The following is a 20,501-nucleotide window of genomic DNA, read 5'->3' on the forward strand; positions in this document are numbered from 1 at the left end:
GGCGGCGATTGGCCCACGCCTGGCTGCTCGCCGGCTCTGGGGCTCCCGGAAGGTGGCAGCTGAGGAAGGGGCGCGCTACCTGTCTCCGCGGCCGGGCAAGAGAGAGACCCCGGCGTGAGGCGGCCTCCCTGGGCCGGAAGGGCTGGTCAGCCGACGCAGCGGCACCGGAGGCTGAGAGGGTAGGACCAGGGGACGCCATGGCCCCGCAGAACCTGAGCACCTTCTGCCTGTTGCTGCTGTACCTCATCGGGACTGTGATCGCCGGGTGAGGAAGGGGGCTCCCGCGCGTGCAGCAAGAGGCCGAGGGGCGGCCCTTGCTGAGAAGGACGCGGGTGACATCGAGGAGTGAGGGAGGGGCACTGCCGGGTCGAGGGACAAGGGGGTAGTGTGGGCCAGGCTGGCGGTGCAGGGCCAGGTTTCCCCCAGGAAGAGCGGGGGTTGGTTGCAGAGCCAAATACCACGTTTGGGGATTGGAGGGAGTTAAGTGGCTGTGAGCAGAAGAAGGGAGGCGGACGTCTGAGGGATGAGGCTCTTGATGGAAATGAAGGAAGCGAGTGTCAAGCTGGGGTTGAGATTATAGATACGTCCTTGACGTCTGAGTTCCAGAGTGGGACTGTGGGTTACCCAGTTTGCAACAAGCCTCCAAAAGGCTGACACTAAAGTGGGTGGGCCATGATGCCATGTCAAATGAGGAGAGCAAGAAAGGAAGCCAAGCTCAGACTGAAGAAAGTTGGCTTGAGAGAGCAGCAAGACACTTTAGAGAGACCTTGTACTTCCCACCTTCTTGGGCTAACGAACCTGAACTGTCTTCTTGCCTCGCTGCCTCTCACCATGGTTCCTTCCTGAGCTGGATGGTCTGAGTGACAACAGTTCTCTAACAGGCGATAAAAACTGGGATTCTAGTCTCATGCCACTCTTAGGAATCCTACAAGCTTGAAGGAACTGTGTCAAGTTCCTGAAATCAGGGATAACTGTGCCAACTTTCAGGGAGAAAGAGCAGGCTTAAAGTTTCTCCCAGCATTTAAATGCATGCACGACCCTATAGATGTGGTGACTTAGGATATGGTATGTTGGACTTGTGTTCTAGAATGCCTTCACCCTCAATCCCTTCTTTGGGCTGATGAAAATAGGTGGGTCAGAACTCAAGGTCATTTTCAGCTATCGACTGAGTTCCAGATTTGCCTGGCCTATATCACATGCTATTTCAAATATATACATAACTGCAAAAATAAAAACACACCAAAAGCTCATAGATGTCAGATTTTGACAATTTATAGGTTGTTCATAATGGGAAACTCACTGCTTAGCATAGCTTTTAAAGTTATTTTCTTTATTTTGTTTTGTTTTGTTTGCTTTAATCTTATCATTTCTTCTTTGTGACATACTTTAAATTTCTCAAAGTTGACATTTCTTACATACACTTTATTGTTTTGTTCTTGTTTGATTAAGCCACGGAGTACCCAAGGTACATCAACATACGATTTTGCATGTAGGAGTTGAGGTATGCTGGTCTCCAACTCAATATGTAGCTGAAGGCAGCGTTGAACTCCCTCCTGATCCTTCAGTCGTCACTTCCCAAGTGTTAGACTTGCAGGCATGAACGACCATTCCTGGAAAATACTAATATTGTTAATACTATAGTCACTCATAAAGCAGCCTCTGGGGAAATAATGCTGACACTCAACTATATCAGCCCCCCCCCCCTTTTTCTTTCTTGTATTTTTCTGAGCTATCATTTAACCTTTTCACTCTTAAATCTTTCATTATTCTCTGACAGTTTCATATACACACATATACCTACCCACAACTCCTTGCTCCCCCCACACATATACTTGCCCTGGGCACACCCCAATATGTTCCCGTCCTAACTTCATGTACCTCTCTGAGTCCGGTTAGTTAGTGCTGCCTTCTCACATGGTGACTATTTGTATTGGCTTGCTCAGGTAGGTCTTGTTCAGGTAACCATATCTTGAGTGAATTCATGAATACCATTTGCAGAAGACAAAATTTGACAACACTCCTTCCCACCCTCTGTGTTTACATTCTTTCTGTACCCTCTACCCATGAACCTTCGGGAGTGTGGGAGAGGGGTGGAAGGTTGAAACACCATTCCATTTAAGATTGATGTCTCAATACTCACTCACTTATTCTCCATGCTTTGAACAGTTATGCTGTTGCATTAACTACTGCCCCTGAAGAAAGAGGTCTCTCTGTCCAAAAAGGAGAGTGGCATGGATTTAACCTTATATTCATGAATATAACATATAACCATGTATATATATTTGTGTGTGTGTTAATATAACATACTTACATGTTGTATCATAGATTGTATTTATATTATATCATATATTTCCATATATATTCATATGTAGTCTATGGATATAACCTAAATATTTACAAGGTAGTTTGACAACATGCCTATTTAACAAAACAACAGTAATAAGTTCATCCCTAGAGGCAGGCAGATCTCTATGTTTGAGGCCAGCCTGGTCTACAGAGTAAATTCCAGGACAGGCAGGGCTACTGAAAAACCCTGTATTGAAAAACAGAATAACAACAACAACAAAAAAATGTATGTAGTTGAGCTGGATATGGTTTTATATACCTATAAATTCAGCATTTGAGAGGTAGAGGCGGGAGGATCAGTTCAAAACAAACTTCAGATACATACTGAGTTCAAGGCCAGTCTGAGCTACATGAGGCCCTGTCTAAGAAAACTAACCGAGAAACCTAACAGAATGATTAAAATAGCCAGATAACTTTTCAGAAGTATGACTAGGAGTTTATAAGGCTGAATGCTAGGATTCATGAATCTAGGACTTAATGAATTTAAGGCAGGCACTCTGAGCCACATGCCAGACCATAAAATGTATTGTTTAATATTCTGTCTTATGTCTTGGTTCCCCAGTGCATTTTCCCCATGCATTTTAAAATTACCCCCAACTATGTCAGTGACTATTATATGACTTCCTTAGCCCCATTGTTGAGATAATGTTTTCAGTTTCTATTCTAGTTTCAGACTCAAATTCTAGTGGTTAAACTTCTGGCAAAAAGAGTAGGTGTTGTGAGCATACTTATGTTCACCTCTCGGAGGGTGTTCACTGGCCTCTTCAATGAGCCGGATATGGCCCTTGCCTGGAATGCTTTTTATAGTCTTACTCTAGCTTTCTATTAACACTTCTTGCAGAGAAAGAACCCTTTTATGGCTGATTCCAGCATAGCTCCTGGCAATATTCTCTATTTTATGTTCCAGTTTATATCATATGCATATTCTCAGCTTCAGTGATACAGAGGTTCCTGCATGTGGACTTTAGAAGATGTCTATCATAAAGACTTGATCTCAGGAAATTAGTGGAGTTACTAGCAGTGAATGAATGAAATGTATTTTTTCTCTTCCAGCAAGATACACCATAATCCTTACATCCGGATGCATGCTACTTTTCCTTCAGGGTTATTATTTGGGGTTTGCTTAATCTTTATTTTAACTCCTTAGGTCAGTCCATTTTTAATGTTCCAATAGTGCTACTGTTTAGGACATTTATGTGACATAATCTTTGTGAATAAAGATAACTATCTTTTGAAATTATTTGACCCTTAGAGTCAAAAGTCACTGGGGTGAGGTTGGAGAGATGGCTCAGCAGGTAAGGGCACTTCTGCTCTTAGTGGAAGACCCCAGCACCCACGTGTAACTGGGTTACACGGCCACCTGACAGATCCAGGGGACCCAGCTTTAATTGACACCAAGGGTACTTGCACTCACACCCGCACACAAGCACACACATATGCTCACAATTAAAAATAAAATAAATTTTTCTTTAAAAAAGTATTTGGAGCCATTATAGGGAATAAAGAGGGAGTCAATTGGATTGTTTGGTTGCTAGCTGGAAATAGCATGGAGCCATAAAGCATAGGAATAGTTGCTCTGCTGAAGGTAATTCTAAAAGAAGACTGCCACCAGTTCTTCACATAGTGTTGAACTGTCTCCAAATCATAGTTCCATTGTGATCATTTCAGTGCCTAAGACTGTAAATTGCGGTATATCCCTTTTTTGTTCATTGTTTTATATATGTGCACATGTCACATACACCTTTGTCTTTATCCTTACATGCTTATATAATTGGACCTAAATGGAAAGGGGGAAAATGTAATACATCCTGGGAGATAACTGAGCTGTTGGGAGAACTTGCCGTTCTTACAGAGGACTTGCATTCAGTTCCCAGGACCCACATCAGGCAGCTCACAACTTTCACATGTAGACGAACAGGCACAAACACATACACATAATTTTTTTAATATAATAGGGAGCTAGAGAGATGAATTGAACAAACACATGAATCATAAGAAAAAAAAAGATTCACCCCTCCCTCCCCAAGGGAAGAGCTGTTGACAGTTAATGGTTGCTGGGTGGGGGGAGTCATTTTTCTTTAGGGATGCAGGCACTGGTAGGTTGCCATGCTCCGGTAACTACCTCCCCACCCACACTCATGTAAGTCTCCCTAATTCAGCTCCGTGGATCACAAATAAGTTATATGAAAGGGGGGGGGGGCTTGTTGGGAGGAAGGAGGGGCTCAGTGTGAGTGGGGGTATGAGAGAGAGTAAAGGAGTCAGGTGAAAATGACCAAAGAATAAGAAATCAAGTTTAAAAATGTAATAGAGAAAGAATTCTTTAATGAAATCTTACCGGTCCATCCCCTCAGGCGAGATTTCTATAAGATCTTGGGGGTGCCTCGAAGTGCCTCCATAAAGGACATTAAAAAGGCCTACAGGAAACTGGCCCTGCAGCTCCACCCTGACCGGAACCCTGATGACCCCCAAGCCCAGGAGAAATTCCAGGATCTAGGTGCTGCTTATGAGGTGAGTCGTGAAAACAGAAATGGCAACACCACCAGGGGATGCGGAAAAGACCAGCATCCAGGCAAACCTCCCTCAGGTCATTTCTGTTCGAAAGCAGATAGTAGGGAAGTGAAAACTCTATGTGTACCCGGATTGAACGGTCCTTATCCACAGACTCCATTTCCTGCCTTAGTAAAGATGTTTTTATTTATGTATGTGCCAGGTATGCGTGGGTGCCCACAGACGCTAAAAGAAGTACCAGCTCTCCTGCTGGAGTTAGAGGTGATTGTGGGCTGCCTAATGTGGGTGCTAAGAACCAAACTCAGGTCCTCTGCAAGAGAAGCAAGCCTTCTTAATGGCTGAGCCACCTTGCCAGCCCCTCCGACAGAAATTCTTAACTGGGACCATGTGTAAATCTGAGTGAGTTGGTAGCCCCTAAAATGACACACTACATTTTATTTCTTATGAGGTACAGATTTCATATTTTGTATTTTCCTGTTATATTGTCATTATTTCCTAGAAACCCAGTACTCAAAAATACTTCCTAAGAAAGCTGGATTTGCACTCTTTTTCAATGCTTTGCAATGCACATGTGCCTATTTTTTTGAGACAAGGAAGGTCTCACTGTGTAGTTCTGGCCATCCTGAAACTCAGTATGTAGACTACGCTGGCCTCAGCACACCTGGCTTTGTGTACTGCTGTCCTTGATAAAGAGTCTGCAGTGGTCTTTATCCATGACCTGGGCAGGCTCTACCTAGCATGTGAAACTGAAGTTTATTTGACCCTAACTACCTCTGTGACATTGTTGATTTTCTTTTTCCTTGTATCAGCCAAGCCTGTTTGCCTTTATTCCAGGTAAATTAGTGTGCACAAATCAGAATATTAATAGAATACAAAGACTCTAGCAAACAAAAGGGTTTTTTTTTTTTCCCTCTGCTGAAGCAAGATTGATTATTGTTAGCATTTTAGGTAGTTGAAAGTCTGCAGGTTAGTTGATTAATCAACGACCTGCCCCCCCCCCCCCGCCCTACTTAAAGTAGGCTCAGTATTGTAGAAAGCACCTGTGAAAGTGAGCTAACTGTTATCCCTTGAGCTCAGGGGTTAAGCTAGCCTGAGCTTCAGAGTGAGGAGTTTGCAGATGTCCAAGGAAAGAGTTCACACTCTCTAATTTTCACAAGTACATATGTGTGCATATGCTTCACATGTACATATGCTTCAGGTTTCTAAAATAAAAGAACCCTTTGATATTGTCTTTTCAACCTTTATTTTTATTATTTGTGCATAATAATATGCATATTGTGTGTGCATGTGAGTCCAGGAGGTACCCGCAGAGGCCCAGAGGTGTCCGATGCCTCCAGAGCTGTAGTCACGAGTGGTTGTGAGCCACCAGCGTGGGTGCTAGCAGTCAATCTTGAGTCCTCTGCAAGAGCAGGCTGAGCTCTGTTTTGTTTTGATTCTTAATAAACTGTTTTTTATATAGGTGAACATTTTGCTTGCTTGTCTATATAGACACATTTTTGTTCATGCCTCTTGTCCATGGAAATCAGAAGAGGGCATTGATTTCCCCTAGAACTGGAATTATGGATGTTTCTGAGCAGCCATATGGGTTCTGGGATCCAGGGCCTCTGCAAGAGCAACAAATGCTTTAGCACCTGAGCCATCTTCCACCTGAGCCCTTTTTAAAATTAAGTTTTAAACTTAACAGAAAGTGTGGATTTCATTGTGGGAGTTTCCTACATAAATATTTTATACTTAATTTTTATTGGTCCCCTATATACATTTTTTCTTCTTGCACATTGAAGGCAAATTTTTACATGCTTAGAAATTAATTTTTTTCTTATGCTCTTTGGATCATACAAACATTACGCAAAGTTCTTTCAGGCAGTAAAATTGACTTGAAGGTACATTTATAGAGTAGTGTTTATTGATATTCTTTTCAACAGTTTGAACTCAAGACATCACAAAGTTAGACACGTCAAGGCAGACAGCATTCTCCTACAAATGGATTTCTACACATACGAAAGCATGGGAAAAAACAAACAAACAGTGTGAAAACACAGCTGTGGGAACAGCTCTGGATTTTTCTTCAGGGCCATGATCCTGTTGTTTTGGCGTGCCAGACGTCTCTGTACAGTGTGTTGTGCAGGAGCCGGAGAGAGGCAACTGTTTTTAAGACAGTAATTTAGTGCATTTGTTACTAGTGATGGTCTTTCATGGGTATATTCTAGTTTATAGTTTAGTGACATAGTACTGCACAGAGCTTACAGAATAAGCCCTGGAATTAAATTACCCAGAAAACCAACTTGAGCAGTCAGTCTCCCTTCTTTCCTGCTACCTTCTTGACCTTCACAGTCCCATGCTTAAATGCGGTTTTTAAAGCACTCAATCGGATTTGACAACTTGAAAGGATAAGTTGGGCAGCATGCAGTAGGCAGTACCCCAAAGAATCCAGTCTGCTCTAACAGCCTCCCAGATGTGTGCACATGTCCAGACTCCTTCTCAGGAGGCTAGGGCAAGAACATGAGTTTGAGGCCAGCCTAGGCTACATTTGGAAGTCTAGGCAAGCCTGAGTCATATAGCAAGGCCTTAGCTCAAAAATCCCCAAGAAACAAACAAAAATAACAACTTTAAACAAACCTTAATACCACACACAATGAAAATCACACTCTCTGCGAAGCTTTAGAAACTCAGGGTCAGAGTGGAAAACAGCTGTGAACGTGAATGTCCTTTAACTGACTTAGAGCATGACATTTTCTTCACTGGCATTCATCCCCAGGTTCTGTCAGATAGTGAAAAACGAAAACAGTACGATACTTACGGTGAAGAAGGCTTGAAAGATGGCCATCAGAGCTCTCATGGGGACATTTTTTCACAGTAAGTAATTTGCCCATTTGCGGAGTATTATATCCTGGGACGGGACCCCTGGGCACTAACTGAATTGCTCTTGGAGACAGAGGGCAGAGTTGCCTCTCTGTCATCCTGTGGACAGGAGAGGGGTGGCTATGACAGGCACCATCAGAAAAGGAGTTCATAGGGTCTCTTCATCTCCTGTCACTCTTGGCTCACTGGGAATTCGGGGTAGCTGCAATGCTAATAAGAACTTCTCCTCACTTTGACCCAACCCCTCCTTGTTAGACATTTGACTCTCCATGCATCATAATGTCTTAACTGGGAGATCTACTCCAGAGTTCAGCTCTGTAGTTATAAACAGGAAAATGTGTGAGTCTGCACTTGTATGCCATGAACGTCCATTTCTTCAGATTCTCAAAAGGCTTCTAGAGCCTCCCCTCCAGTAAGAGTGCAGTTATAAACAATAGCTCTGTCTGTTGAGCTGTCAGGGAAGAGCCTCTCCCCTGCCCATCAAAATGATGCTGGAGATGTCAGAAAGAGGAGCGCTCTGTCCTGCTCCGCCCTCTCCTCAGCAGCAGGCTCCGGTACAACTGAAAAACACGTCTTTATCCATCTCACAGTCATTCTTCTGTTTCCTTCAAACATTTGACCTTGTGCAGGCCAGGACTTACTGTTCCCTAAGGACGGGGACTGCCCCAAGGTTTTGCTTTCCAACTTTAAACAGGTGCCCAAGGTTTTTGTAGAGCGGTAGCTTCTTCATCAAGGTTAGTGATCTCTAAAGAGCAGACTTAGTGAGCACACGCAGTCCATTCAAGATGTTCAGGATTGACCTTCAGGAATTTCCTAAGTTAGCCTGGGCATAGTGTACAAACCTTTACTCCTAGGCAGAGGCAGGTAGATCTCTGAGGTTGGGTCCAGAGTGGTCATTCGAGCAAGTTCCAGGTTAGCTAGGGATACATAGAGGAGCCCTGTCTTGACAAACAAACAAAAAAAAGAAATTCCTTACATTAACCAAAAAGTCTGAATTGCACCAGATTAAATATATTATACCCCCTTTCATTATGTCTATAATATCTGGATTTTCCTCAGTATTTGAATGGATTATTCCATTGATTGAGTCCAACATTGAATCCTTTGATATACTGTGCATTAGTGTCTGGCTGTTATGTATGGGACATATTGTATTAAACAGTAATTTGGGGGTGGGGCAGCAACCTGTAAATTAAATTATGTAAATTAAAATTTGTATTGTATTTGGACCCAGTATATTAAGAATATCTGTTTTGCATAGTGTGCTGGCAGGAACAATATTTTATCAAGGGGAAGAAAATCAACAGTTGTGAGACTTAGGATCCGAGTCCTTTCTCCTGATGAGTTTGCCTGTATCCACAGCTTCTTTGGAGACTTTGGCTTCATGTTTGGAGGAACCCCTCGTCAGCAGGACAGGAATATTCCAAGAGGAAGTGATATCATCGTAGATCTAGAAGTCACTCTGGAAGAAGTGTACGCAGGAAATTTTGTGGAAGTGAGTTCACACAGTACACCTACCCACACTGACCCACAGAACTCGTACTTTTGACCACAAAGCAGAGAGTTTCAAGTGCTTTGTGTCTTTTAGAGTATGAGAGGGAGTGGCTGACACATACATAGTTGAAATCATCAGAATCCTTACTTAGTTCATAGTAGTCACGAACTGAGCTCACTACCTAGCCTGAGAACTCAGTGAAACTCCCAAAGAGTCCTACACGTGAACATCGCTGTATGTACTCTAGTTACACGTGAGCGGGGATGTCTCCATCATGGATACGTGTGAAAGTAGAATTGCTGGGTTGGGTCCACACATTTATGCTTCACACAAAAGTGCCATAGTATGTTTGAAATTGTCCAAGTCAATAGTCAGCATGCCACGGCAGTTCATGTTTGCTCTGCCCCTGTCCATACGGAATAGTCCCTGTTCCCTCCTAGTTATTACGTGGGTATGGGATTACTGTGGTCTTGGTTTGTGCTTCTTAATTTCCAACTAGGCAAAACATCTCTTTCATTTGCCCTGTTTGTTTCTTCTTGTGACATGCCGTTTCACCATGTGCCCCGCTTTGTTGATTTCTGAGACTGCTTCATTTTTGCTCTTAAGTTTTTGTGAGCCGTAATGCAGATATAGTTATCCATTTATAATATAACTTATCTTTACACAGTATTTAAGATTTATTTTAATTAGTACAAGTGTTCATTTTAATGTGGAAAAAGTCTGATCTTTAATTGTTAATTTTAAAAGTCTGCTCTAACATGAGAAAGTTCTTCTGGGTTCTCCAGTAAAATTGGGCTTTCTTTTGCCTGAGGTTGTCTTTCTGTAACATTTGGAATGGGCTTTGCAGCTACTCTGCACGCTTTCAAACCCTGTTGTCTCACTTAACTAAATGCTGCTGGTTCCTCGCTGTGCATGAGAAGAGTGAGAGCTCCCTACAGAGCTGCGATCAGATGGCTGTGTGCACTTGTAAGGCATGCGAGCACTGCTCTGGGCGTTTTCTCCAGACGCTATGTCACTTCACTACATGAGCACATCGACATGAGATGTTATGTGTATCTTTATAGGTGTGTGTGCGCATGAGTGCAGGTGTTCAGGGCAGTGGATATAAGTAGTGGAACTCAATCCTCTACAAGAGCAAGATGTGCTCTTAACCATGATCTGTCCTGCCTTAAAGTACTTCTTTTGTTTTTTTTTTGGGGGGGGGGGATGAGGATAACATAGCCCAGGCTGGCCACAAATTCACCATGTACCCGAGGACATGACTATGAGTGTGTCTGAATGGTGACAGTGCTGGGGATTAGTCCTGGGCTAGGTTGCCTAAAACAGAAAGAGGTGGTCTGGGGAGATGGCTCACAGAACTGGGAGGTAGCCACACGGCAGCTTTTGAGTGCCATGGCTGTGCTCTGGGGGTGGTGCTTTAAACAACTCAGATTTCTCAACAACATAATAATCCTGTGAACTGCTTCAATTCAGAGGCCCTGGTGTGTCTTGGAAATGCTGGTATTAATACCTGGTTTTAGTCTCTTCTTCCCCTCTCTCCTTTCCTACAGATTCAGACTGAGATCAGAGTCATTTAAATATACACTTGCTTCCACCCTGTGTGAGGGTTGATTTGTACCCCAGAGAGGAAAACTAAAGGCTGTTTCATGTGTTCTTAGGTAGTTAGAAACAAGCCTGTGGCCAGGCAGGCTCCTGGCAAACGGAAATGCAACTGTCGGCAAGAGATGAGAACCACACAGCTGGGACCGGGACGCTTCCAAATGACCCAGGAAGTGGTTTGTGACGAGTGCCCTAATGTCAAGTAAGTGACAGGCCCTCAGTGTGTGTCTTGTTGACACATGTGACAGATATTTGTTTCCCTCCAGCTCTGACCTCAAGCACAAACCTGTATGTCTATGTGATGCAGAGTCACTCTCCTCTGAGTGTTAGCATCTGGATGCTCTACTCAGGCCCAGATAGCCTTGGCAAACAGCACAGTGGGCTATCCAAGAAGAGGCTCCCCAGGAGCTCAGAGGTGGAGCTGATTTATCTGGGCTCCCATTACTATTCTCTTCCCCTTTTGTCTCAGATTAGTGAATGAAGAACGAACACTAGAAGTGGAAATAGAGCCTGGGGTGCGAGATGGCATGGAGTACCCCTTTATTGGAGAAGGTGAGATGCTGGTGTTGACTATCAGAGCTCACTTCTGCCTTATCCATAACCTAACGGCTACATGGTATGTGGGGGGAGTGAAGGCATTGCCTTCCCAGACAGATATGACAGAGACATCGCCTGAGGCAGTGGATTTAAAAGTCACTAGAAGTGACACCAAATACACGTTCAGCTTGTGTAACTTCTGTTCTTCTTTGGACTGTCCTGACCAGGTGAGCCGCATGTGGATGGGGAACCCGGAGACTTACGGTTCCGAATCAAAGTTGTCAAGTAAGTGCCAGCGGGGAGAGGACTCCCAGCGATTGCAGTGGTAGGGAGTCCTCACTTTGTCTTCTGTTTTATGCCTACAATACCGTAGTCATTGTTTCTAACTCTGCAATAGTACTGAAAATAGGAGGTGATGCGCTGGCCCTGAGCCCCAGTTATTTACTTAGGACTTATAAATTCAAAAGCTGCTGGAAGGAAAGACAGGTAAGAATCTAAGAGAGAGCTGAGGGCTGGTCGAGCACTGTCCACATGCACATTGCCCAGTGTGGGCCCTGCTGGCTGCCACGCCTGCTGTGCCTTCCAGGTGGCTCAGACAGATCCGTAGTTCAAGGTCATCTAGCTTGGGATTCGTTATATCTTATCTCACAAACAAACAAACAAACAAACAAACCACCAGAAGTGAAAAGAGCTGTGAATGAGAGGCAGTCTGCAATAGGAATAAGGCATGCTGCCCTTGTTTCCCACAACAAGACCATTCGGTCATATTAATCCTCAGCCTCGCCTTTCATAGGCTTCCTCCAGTGCGGAGTGCTGCTTACACCCAGTACTCGGCCTTTCCAACTGACTATTCTCTTATTAACTGGTTGGAAACCAGTAAGAGGTCTGTGTTTAGGCTTCACTGAAACATTCATTGTTCCCACCAGATGATAGAGAACTGGCTCCTCTTCCCAGGCTTCCCCTCCGGCACCCTGATTGGGTGATCTTTTCTTGCATGCCTTGTCTCCCTCAGAGCTTCCCTGAGGAACTAGAACAGTTGTGTTCCCTCAGTAAGCCTGGTACCTTAGGTCAGGTGGGGGTAGGGAGTTAAGAGGTTGGAGCTCACTTTGTAGCCCAAGCTGGCCTTGAAGTCAGTGGTCTCACCTTATCTGTAACTTGGGAAATCACAGAAAACCGAGCTAAGCATGGCCTTTCTTTTCTATAACCTAATGATCAATGCTTTTTCCTTACATTTGTGTACTTGTGCTAATTGTAAGGTACTTAGCAATTGAGTTCAGTAAGACTGACACAGCTCTGTAATCTCAGAAATGCCATGTGTGCGTCTGTCTCCAGGATTTCTCTAGCACTATAAACCCTGATGGATTTTACCTTTTCCTTCTCAGGCACCGGATATTTGAGAGGAGAGGGGATGACCTGTACACAAATGTGACCGTCTCACTGGTTGAGGCTCTGGTTGGCTTTGAGATGGACATAACTCACCTGGATGGTCACAAGGTAAACACCCTCTCTTCCGGCTTTGTAGCCATGTGCTCTTGGGTTATCAGAGCCAGAGGCCATCTCTCACTGTCCTCTCTGCTGCTGAGCCTCCAGCTGTATTTTAAGTCTCTCTGTGCCTGTCAACCCTTGCCCTTCAACCTGCCTTTTCTGCTGAGCTGTGACACTACTAGCATTGTCCCCAGTGCCCAGTAGAAGTTGTGTGATGGACTTAGTGTGTGCCTGTCCTGCTCCACTGTGCTCCTTTTGCTTTCCAGGTCCATATTTCCCGGGACAAGATCACCAGGCCAGGAGCCAAGCTGTGGAAGAAAGGGGAAGGGCTGCCCAACTTTGATAACAATAACATCAAGGGCTCTTTGATAATCACTTTTGATGTGGACTTTCCAAAAGAACAGCTGACAGAGGAAGCAAAAGAAGGTACAGGGGTGGGTGTGTTTGTGTGTGTAGGGGGGTGTGTGTGTGCACGTGTGCATGGTATGGGATGACTGTCTGAAAGGAAACTAGCAAAACCCTTTAGAGCTGGGAGACATGGCTGCAGGCCTTCTGCAAAGCAAAGAAGCCCCGCTGTCGCTGTGCTCACTTGAGGGCTCTGTGAGCTGGGCTGTGAATCGAGTCGCTTAGGTGAAGAAGCCAGGCCAAACTGAAGGGAAGATGCGATGTCAGTGGGAGGGACAGGAGGCTCAGGGTGAACTTCTCTGCGCCAACTGCACGTGCCCTGCTCTAAGTGTTTAAAACGATAAGGAAATGGGTAGAAGCGGTGAAAGCTGGCAAAAGGGCAAGGAAGGAGGAGTGGAGTCAGCTGGGGTGATTGTCTTCCCCCTTTTTACCTGATCTCATTTCCCAGGGCTTCACAAGATGGGGGGAGGTGGGCTTGACTGAAAGAAGTAAGGCATCACACATGTGTGTTTGGAGGTGTCCGCTGTGAAGTTGGAAGCTGCAGAGAAGCCACGTTTTCGTTAATGAAGCCATTTACTCGTTCTTTCTGCAGGTATCAAGCAGCTTCTCAAACAAGGCCCCGTGCAGAAGGTGTACAACGGGCTGCAGGGCTATTAGGAGCGAAGAGAACTGGACTTTGAAAGAGGTGGATCAGCGATATTTATTATCTGCAGTGGGTTTTTGTGTGTGTGTTTCATTATTTTCAATATGCAAGTTTGGCTTAGTCCTTTTTTCCCTGATGACCGTCCTGACAAGAACTAGAGGTTTGAGGCTCTGTCTATTGCATTCAGACAACAATGGCCAGCAGAAGGTTACCTAATACCTCCCCCTCTGGGGATTTAACGTCTGGTGCTGCCCGAGGTTCAAGGAGTAACGTCTCAGAGGATGCCCGAGCAAAGGAAACCAGATGAGGGTTAGAGACAATTGTTAGCTATTTCAAAATGCCAACTGGAGAAGTCTGTTTTTAAATACATCTTGTTGTTATTTTTTTTTTCTTGACTCCTGTTTCTTTTTCCTGTGAGCCGATGGGAAGTCTTCCCATCAGGCAGGATGGCCACACAGCATGCAGAGGAACGATGAGAGCCCGGCTCCCAGGCCCCACTAAACACATGGTGTCTATAGCAACGAGCTCGAAGAAACCGAGTAGACTAGAGACTGAGCTACATGAATTAAAGTTACACAAAGACCTCACTGTCTTTGAGAGAACATATTTTCCCGTTTTCTTTGGTAATAATAAAATCTGATATGGGTATTTTACTGTTTAGAAGGTACTTTTCTGTATCTGTCCAAGGTAGCCTTATGAGCTAAGATGGCAGCTTTAGAGAATAAATATTAGAAGCAGAATTGCAGGTGGCTTTGTCTTCCAGTGGCACAGACTCAGACGCCAGCAGGCTCAGCACACTTGCCTTTCAGTCTCCTCCTCCGCTGCTCCGTACACAGGACTTGTTGCCGCAGCTGAGTATTTCATTCAGTGCGACTGAGGGTTACTGTGGCAGTGTGGGAGCTGCTTTGGATGTACTGGTGTAGTCCAGCGCCCCTGCCCTCTGTGCAGCAGCTGGTGTGGTTGAGACTGTCAAGAATCCAACAAACCGCAGAAACCCAGACCTGGATTCAGCCGGCTTTCTGTACACTGTATGCACATACAGGGGCTCAGTGTGCCTTTTGCACATCTGTAAACACTTTCAGGTCAGTGGGCTTTCACACGTTATACACAAGTAGAAGTTCAGTAGGGTATTTTTACATTATCTGTTGAATGCTGCCTATGGTAGCCCAGGAGAACCCTGGTCATTATTCGTACTTGCTAATGTGCTTTTTCCAGGAGCCAGTTCACTAAAAGCTGAGACTAGAAAGGCCCACACAGACCTTGCTCTCGCTGTGAAGAAATGGAACTGGGGGTCTTTGCTGATCTTTATTCATTGCCTAGACTGTTGTGACTTAAGGAGTTCCTTCTACTGCTGGGCTCCGAGCTTCAGTTCACTTTAAGTGAGTCAGAAAGGTTTATGTCAAAGTGGCATAAACCTTATGTTAAACTGTGACATGTCGCAATGCCAGGCAGCAAAGCTCATGATTTTTGCACAAGTAAGTGCCCTCCAAGGGTATTGTGGTCTCTTGAGACAGCAAGTTCCCATCATAAACTGACAAATATCTATCCACTCAAGATGTTGCAAAGGAGTTGGAGCCCTAAGAGGTTGTAGTCGTCATCACAGAAAGTTCCTTCAAGCCAGAAATTTCCACTTGCTTGTGCAAAGAGCTCTTCCCTGTGGGCACCAATGCATGTCTACTCACCCCATAAAGAGAACAGTCCAAAATAATGATTGATCAAACCAAAAGTCCAGCGTGGTAAACTCGAGCTCTTCCTGGGGTTGCTAACAGGAGTGTGAGTGAGGAGGTACAGCAGCAGGGATGACTCGGGAAAGCAGCTGCATCAACAAGCTCACCCCAGCACAGGCAACAGTTCAGGAATGCTGCTATCAGCTACTCTGGGACTGCACAGCTTGCAGACCATCTGCAAAACTGAGGCTGCCTGCAGAGTTCTGCATCCCTCCCATCCCGCCCAACAGCTGCTCACTCCTAAGACTTCTAACAAGTTTCTACTTTCCCAGATATGGTCTTTTGTTTTTCTCCTGAGCCCTTTCTTGAGGATGCTGAGTTGGGAGGAAGCTGCAACAGCAATGCTGCAGGCTAGGAACAGTGAAAACTTGGCTCTGTTCATTGACAAGGACAAAAAGCTTGGTAAGGGTCTACTATGAGCTAGCTAGGTTTTCTTTGTATGGATAGACTAAGCTTTTAAGTAGGGGCCAGAATTTGAACCTAGGGAATTTTGCTCCTGAAAAAGTACTTACTACAATGAATATGTAAGTCCAGGAACAAAGTTAGAAAACAGGTAATAAAGTCCAGAGAGTCCGCTCAGTGGATAAAGGCCGCCAAGCTCCACAACCTGATTTCAATCCCTGGGACCCGTATGGTGGAAGGAGGGAACAGAAGGTTGTGTTCTGACGTCCATAGGAGCATCGTGTTGCATGTGTGCATGCACACAGACAATAAATAATAAAAAATTAAAGACAATGGATGTAAGGTCAAGATGATAGGAGAAGAACTGGTGTTCTTTGCAGTTCGGATCTGCAAGGAAAAACTGGCATTTGAGGGAAGTCGATAAGGTAGATTGGATATCTGGCCTGGAACCAGAATTAACCATGGACCACGAAAGCCAGTTAACCCCTCTGAATATTGTTATCTGAGGTGAAGAAGGGCTAGGTGATTGTTCTCTGTTTGGCTTGGTTCTGGTATTTCAAGACGGTTTCTCTGTGTGGCCCTGGCTGGCCTTGAAATCAGAGATGCAACTGCCTTTGCTTCCCAAGTGCTGGCGTTAAAGGCATGCACCACCCTGCCCGACTAAAGGGTGAGTTTTTAACCTAAGCTCTTGTGCATTCTTAATATCTGGTTTGGCTATTCCGTTTTATTTTTCCTCCTCCTCAGTTATTGGCTAAGTGATTAGATTCCCATCATAGATGAGTGGCATGCTCAGAAGTCAGGGAGATAGCTCTATGGGCTTGCTGCAGAAGCCTGAATTCCACCCCCAGAACCCACCAAAAGCCAAATATTGTGGCTCTTGTACTCACATGCTCCCACTGCTGGGTGGGAGGCAGAGTCTAGAGAATCATACAGGGAAGGTTGCAGGCCAGCTTACTCTGGAGTATGAAGCAGCACATGCAGAAGGTAAAGGGAGAGAATGGACTTCCAAAGTCCCTCTGGCCTCAGTATCTGTGCCATAGCTCATGCAGGCATACAGCCACACACACAGAATAATTATAATATTTTTTAAAGTTTTGCCCCAGTTGAAAAAGAATTTAGGGTTACTACCTGTGGAGGTAGAAAGAATTTTCTTTTTTAATAAAAGTTTAGTTCTAGTGATGAGCTGAAAAAGCAAGTATGTTCAATGACTCCAGGAAATAAGAAAGAAAAACAGTTACCTAATGTTCACATCCTGAAATTCCAGTATTTTTCACACCACAATTGCACCAGTACTTGTGATCAAGGCTTGAATAAGGTCACAGACAGTGAGCATCAGTACAGTTCCTGTGTAGATGTTATGTCAAAAGCCCAGACCCAGACAGGAAGATGGTTCGGTGGGTAATGGGCACCTGCTGCCAAGCCTGACTACCTAAGTTCCATGCCTGAGATCCACACCGGAGAAGGAGAGGACCAGTTCTTCCACGTTATCCATAAGAAAACCTTGCATATACCCTCCCCCAACAGCATAAGCAAATAAATGGAATAAAAAATTAAAACCCCAGACCACTGAGAGACAAAATACTTCTGAATGGTATAATAAGCACATGCCCCCTATTAAAGCAGCTAAGAATAACATAAGACAGTCTCCCTGGAAGACTGAGTGCCTGAGGGAGGTATGGCCATGTGTGGTTCAAGAGATGCTATAATGAAGTACAAAATTGGATGTTTGTTTTAGAGTCGGGGTCTCATGTAGCCCAGCTGGTCTCAAACTCGCTAGTCCAGCCTTGAGCAAGAACCTTTGGTTTCCACCTGCCAGGCCATGCCCAGGTCACTAGTAATGGCAGTCAACTCCAGGGCTTTGTGCATCCTAGGCAAGCGCTTTGCCAGTTGATCTATATCCCCTGCTTCTTTACACTGGATTGTGAAGATTTAACTGTAAGATGTAAAAATCTCGGTTCTTACATTATATGACAATAATACTATTTTATGTCGGGTAAAGTACAGTTTTACAAAGAGAATATACTATTAGAATTCACCTAAGATTATTTTAAAACTTTTCAAAATGTGACTACTAAATTTGCTAAAGCACATTTGCAGTTCACAGTGTGTTTCTGTAGACAGTGGGTCTAGACCCAGGCTGCCTCGGTCAACACGGGAGAAAAGAGCTGTAATTAGTGTCTCTCATTCCAGGCAGATACACTGTGTTAGTCCTTCCACTGGGCAACCTTGTCTCTGCCCCTGCACTGTAATCTGAACACTGTGTTTGCTGAGGCAGATTTTCATCCTAAACTGAACAAGTTGCTGCCAAAGAACTGAAACCAAGTCATGGATTTTGTCATGAAATTCTCCAGATTGACAAGCCAGTTCCACCCAGCCCTGTCAGTCATGCCCTCAGGGGTGTGTGGAGAGGTTCATTTAGATCCAGTTACCCTGTGACACGGTGACAGGAGAAGCTGCTTCCCCTCAGGGAGCCTTGGGGTTAGAACTTCATGTTTCCGATGATGGGACAGCCCCCTCTTCACAGTGTCTCCTTCCCAACATGCTTTGCCGAAAGCCATACTACCCGGAGCACACTGCATCTTGTCCGTAGACATGCTTTGCTTTCAAACATTGCTGCTGTCTCATCCATCACCGCTTCCCCAAGAGTCCTCCTTTCTGGTATTCATTCTGTCTGGGGAGTTTCTAACACTGTTTTGACAGAAGACGAAAGAAAGTAAGTTGGGAATTTTTCATGCCACAGTGGGAAATTATACATCCAAACTCACATTCAGTATGTCCACTTTCCAGTTTTATCACAGTGCCTCTCCATTGTAGGTGGTTTTAACAATGCCCACCTCCTAGATATTTATTCAACAGTTAGACATTGGCAACTGGAGTACCTTTCTTAGGATAAACAAAAAGAAGTAACTTTGTATCTCTGTTTATAAAGGTTTGGGAGGTTTAGTTTTGGGCATCCCCTCCATTTCTTTCCACTGCAGTAAACAACTTTGTCCCCAGGTGGCGCTAAAATAATGGCATGAACTCTAAAATCAGCCCTGCAGTTACAGATAATTTTTAAAAGCCATATTCTGATGGTTGCCAATAAAAATCAAGTTATTTTGTAAAACGAATAACAGTCAAAGTGCAAAGTCAAATAAATAATGCCCCTTAACTGCACCTACTCTTCCCTTAGCCTGGTATGCTAATGTAGAGAGGGCAAATTCCAGGAGGGCAGGCTTGGGTTTGTTGTTGTTGTTACATTTATTTATATATTTCTGTGTTTGTACACTGTGTGCATGTATGGGTACCATGGTACATGTGGGGAAGTCATAGGACAACCTATTGGAGTCTGTTCTCTTCTTCCACAGTGTGGGTCCCAGGGATCTAGCCCAGGTCGTAAGACCTTTCACTTACTGAGCCATCTTGCTGGCTGGCCCAACATAGGCTGAGTTTGTATTTGGAGCTTGATTCTACCAAATATGAAAACAATAGGGCTGGAGAGATGGCTCAATGGTTAAGAGCACTGATTGCTCTTCCGAAGGTCCTGAGTTCAAATCCTAGTGACCACATGGTGGCTCACACCCATCCGTAATGAGATCCAATGCCCTCTTCTGATGTGTCTTAAGACAACTGCAGTGTACTTACATATAATAAATAAATAAATCTTTTAAAAAATATATATCAAAGACAACTTCTGAGACAGAGATGGATGCCAGGCCTGGGGACCACTGCCAAGTGCTGGATTGTGTAAACAAGAACAAAACTATTAAAGTGTTGGCTTCACCTTTGAGCTGCATCGTTAAACTGGGAGAACAGGGAAGTGTAGACAAGTTTTCTGTAGTAAAGTATTTGAAGATCCATCCTGGGGTATTCCTGGAAGGCATGTGGTTGGATTCCTACTTTGCTAATTATGGTGGCATCTGCTGAGATAAGTGAACGGGTCAGCCGACATGGAAGGCAGAATCCGCTGGCACAAAGGGGCTGTGTTCGGATCCGCTATTTCTATTGGCACCGAGTATCTCAGGAAGAGAGCTTTCGTGCCAAATGCCTGCTGTGTGGGAAGCCCTGGGGCTCTCATAACTCTTGCCAGTTTGAAGAGCTAAGGGAAAGCCAGAGCACATTGATGCTAACCAGGGAAGCTGGCTACATGAAACATGATGTTTCAGAGCAGGGAAGCAACATCAGTGAGGAGGCATGGCTTGACCACCCATCCGTCATCACCTGAACTGATGACACCGGCAAGCTTGTCCCACAAGTGTGATCAGAGTAGATAACAAGCTACCCAAATAAATAAAGGGTCTAACATCATGGGTAGTACAAAACACTGTAAGGCCTCCCATTATAATAAACTAAACCCCCCAGGGGTTTGTGGTTCCGTAAGGGAATGTTGAGTCTGTTAGGAACAGAGGACTTCCTCTCTGCTCAGCAGCTGCTATAGAAGAGAGGTCATGATGTCCTAGGGTGATGTGAGACAGGCAGATGAGACTAGAAGGGTTGTGTCCCGTTGCTATTACTG

General features: G+C 44.6%; 1 protein-coding gene and 1 long non-coding RNA gene across 4 annotated transcripts in view; one reads left to right on the top strand and one right to left on the bottom strand.

The window, feature by feature from the left end:
* The window catches only part of Dnajb11 (DnaJ heat shock protein family (Hsp40) member B11), a 21,790-nt gene continuing 1,289 nt past the window's right edge, over nucleotides 1-20,501 (top strand). Inside the window, exons 1-11 of one of the 3 annotated variants that reach the window (NM_001190805.1) lie at nucleotides 1-265; nucleotides 4,698-4,854; nucleotides 7,610-7,707; nucleotides 9,076-9,208; nucleotides 10,867-11,009; nucleotides 11,277-11,359; nucleotides 11,572-11,629; nucleotides 12,727-12,838; nucleotides 13,096-13,255; nucleotides 13,827-13,919; nucleotides 14,296-14,621. In NM_001190805.1, the coding sequence (NP_001177734.1) occupies nucleotides 198-265; nucleotides 4,698-4,854; nucleotides 7,610-7,707; nucleotides 9,076-9,208; nucleotides 10,867-11,009; nucleotides 11,277-11,359; nucleotides 11,572-11,629; nucleotides 12,727-12,838; nucleotides 13,096-13,255; nucleotides 13,827-13,891 (1,077 nt within the window). In that variant the 5' untranslated portion in view covers nucleotides 1-197 and the 3' untranslated portion in view covers nucleotides 13,892-13,919; nucleotides 14,296-14,621. Of the gene's footprint in view, nucleotides 266-4,697; nucleotides 4,855-7,609; nucleotides 7,708-9,075; nucleotides 9,209-10,866; nucleotides 11,010-11,276; nucleotides 11,360-11,571; nucleotides 11,630-12,726; nucleotides 12,839-13,095; nucleotides 13,256-13,826; nucleotides 14,622-20,501 lie in introns of those variants that run through there. The other 2 variants (NM_026400.5, NM_001190804.1) reach the window with 2 other exon arrangements.
* Nucleotides 17,139-20,501, bottom strand: part of Gm30505 (predicted gene, 30505) — a 19,404-nt gene continuing 16,041 nt past the window's right edge. Inside the window, exon 4 of the long non-coding RNA NR_110508.1 lies at nucleotides 17,139-18,694. This is a non-coding gene — a long non-coding RNA (predicted gene, 30505). The remainder of the gene's footprint in view (nucleotides 18,695-20,501) is intronic.

The sequence above is a fragment of the Mus musculus genome, chromosome 16 (genome assembly GCF_000001635.26).
Source record: "Mus musculus strain C57BL/6J chromosome 16, GRCm38.p6 C57BL/6J".
NCBI lineage: Eukaryota > Metazoa > Chordata > Mammalia > Rodentia > Muridae > Mus > Mus musculus.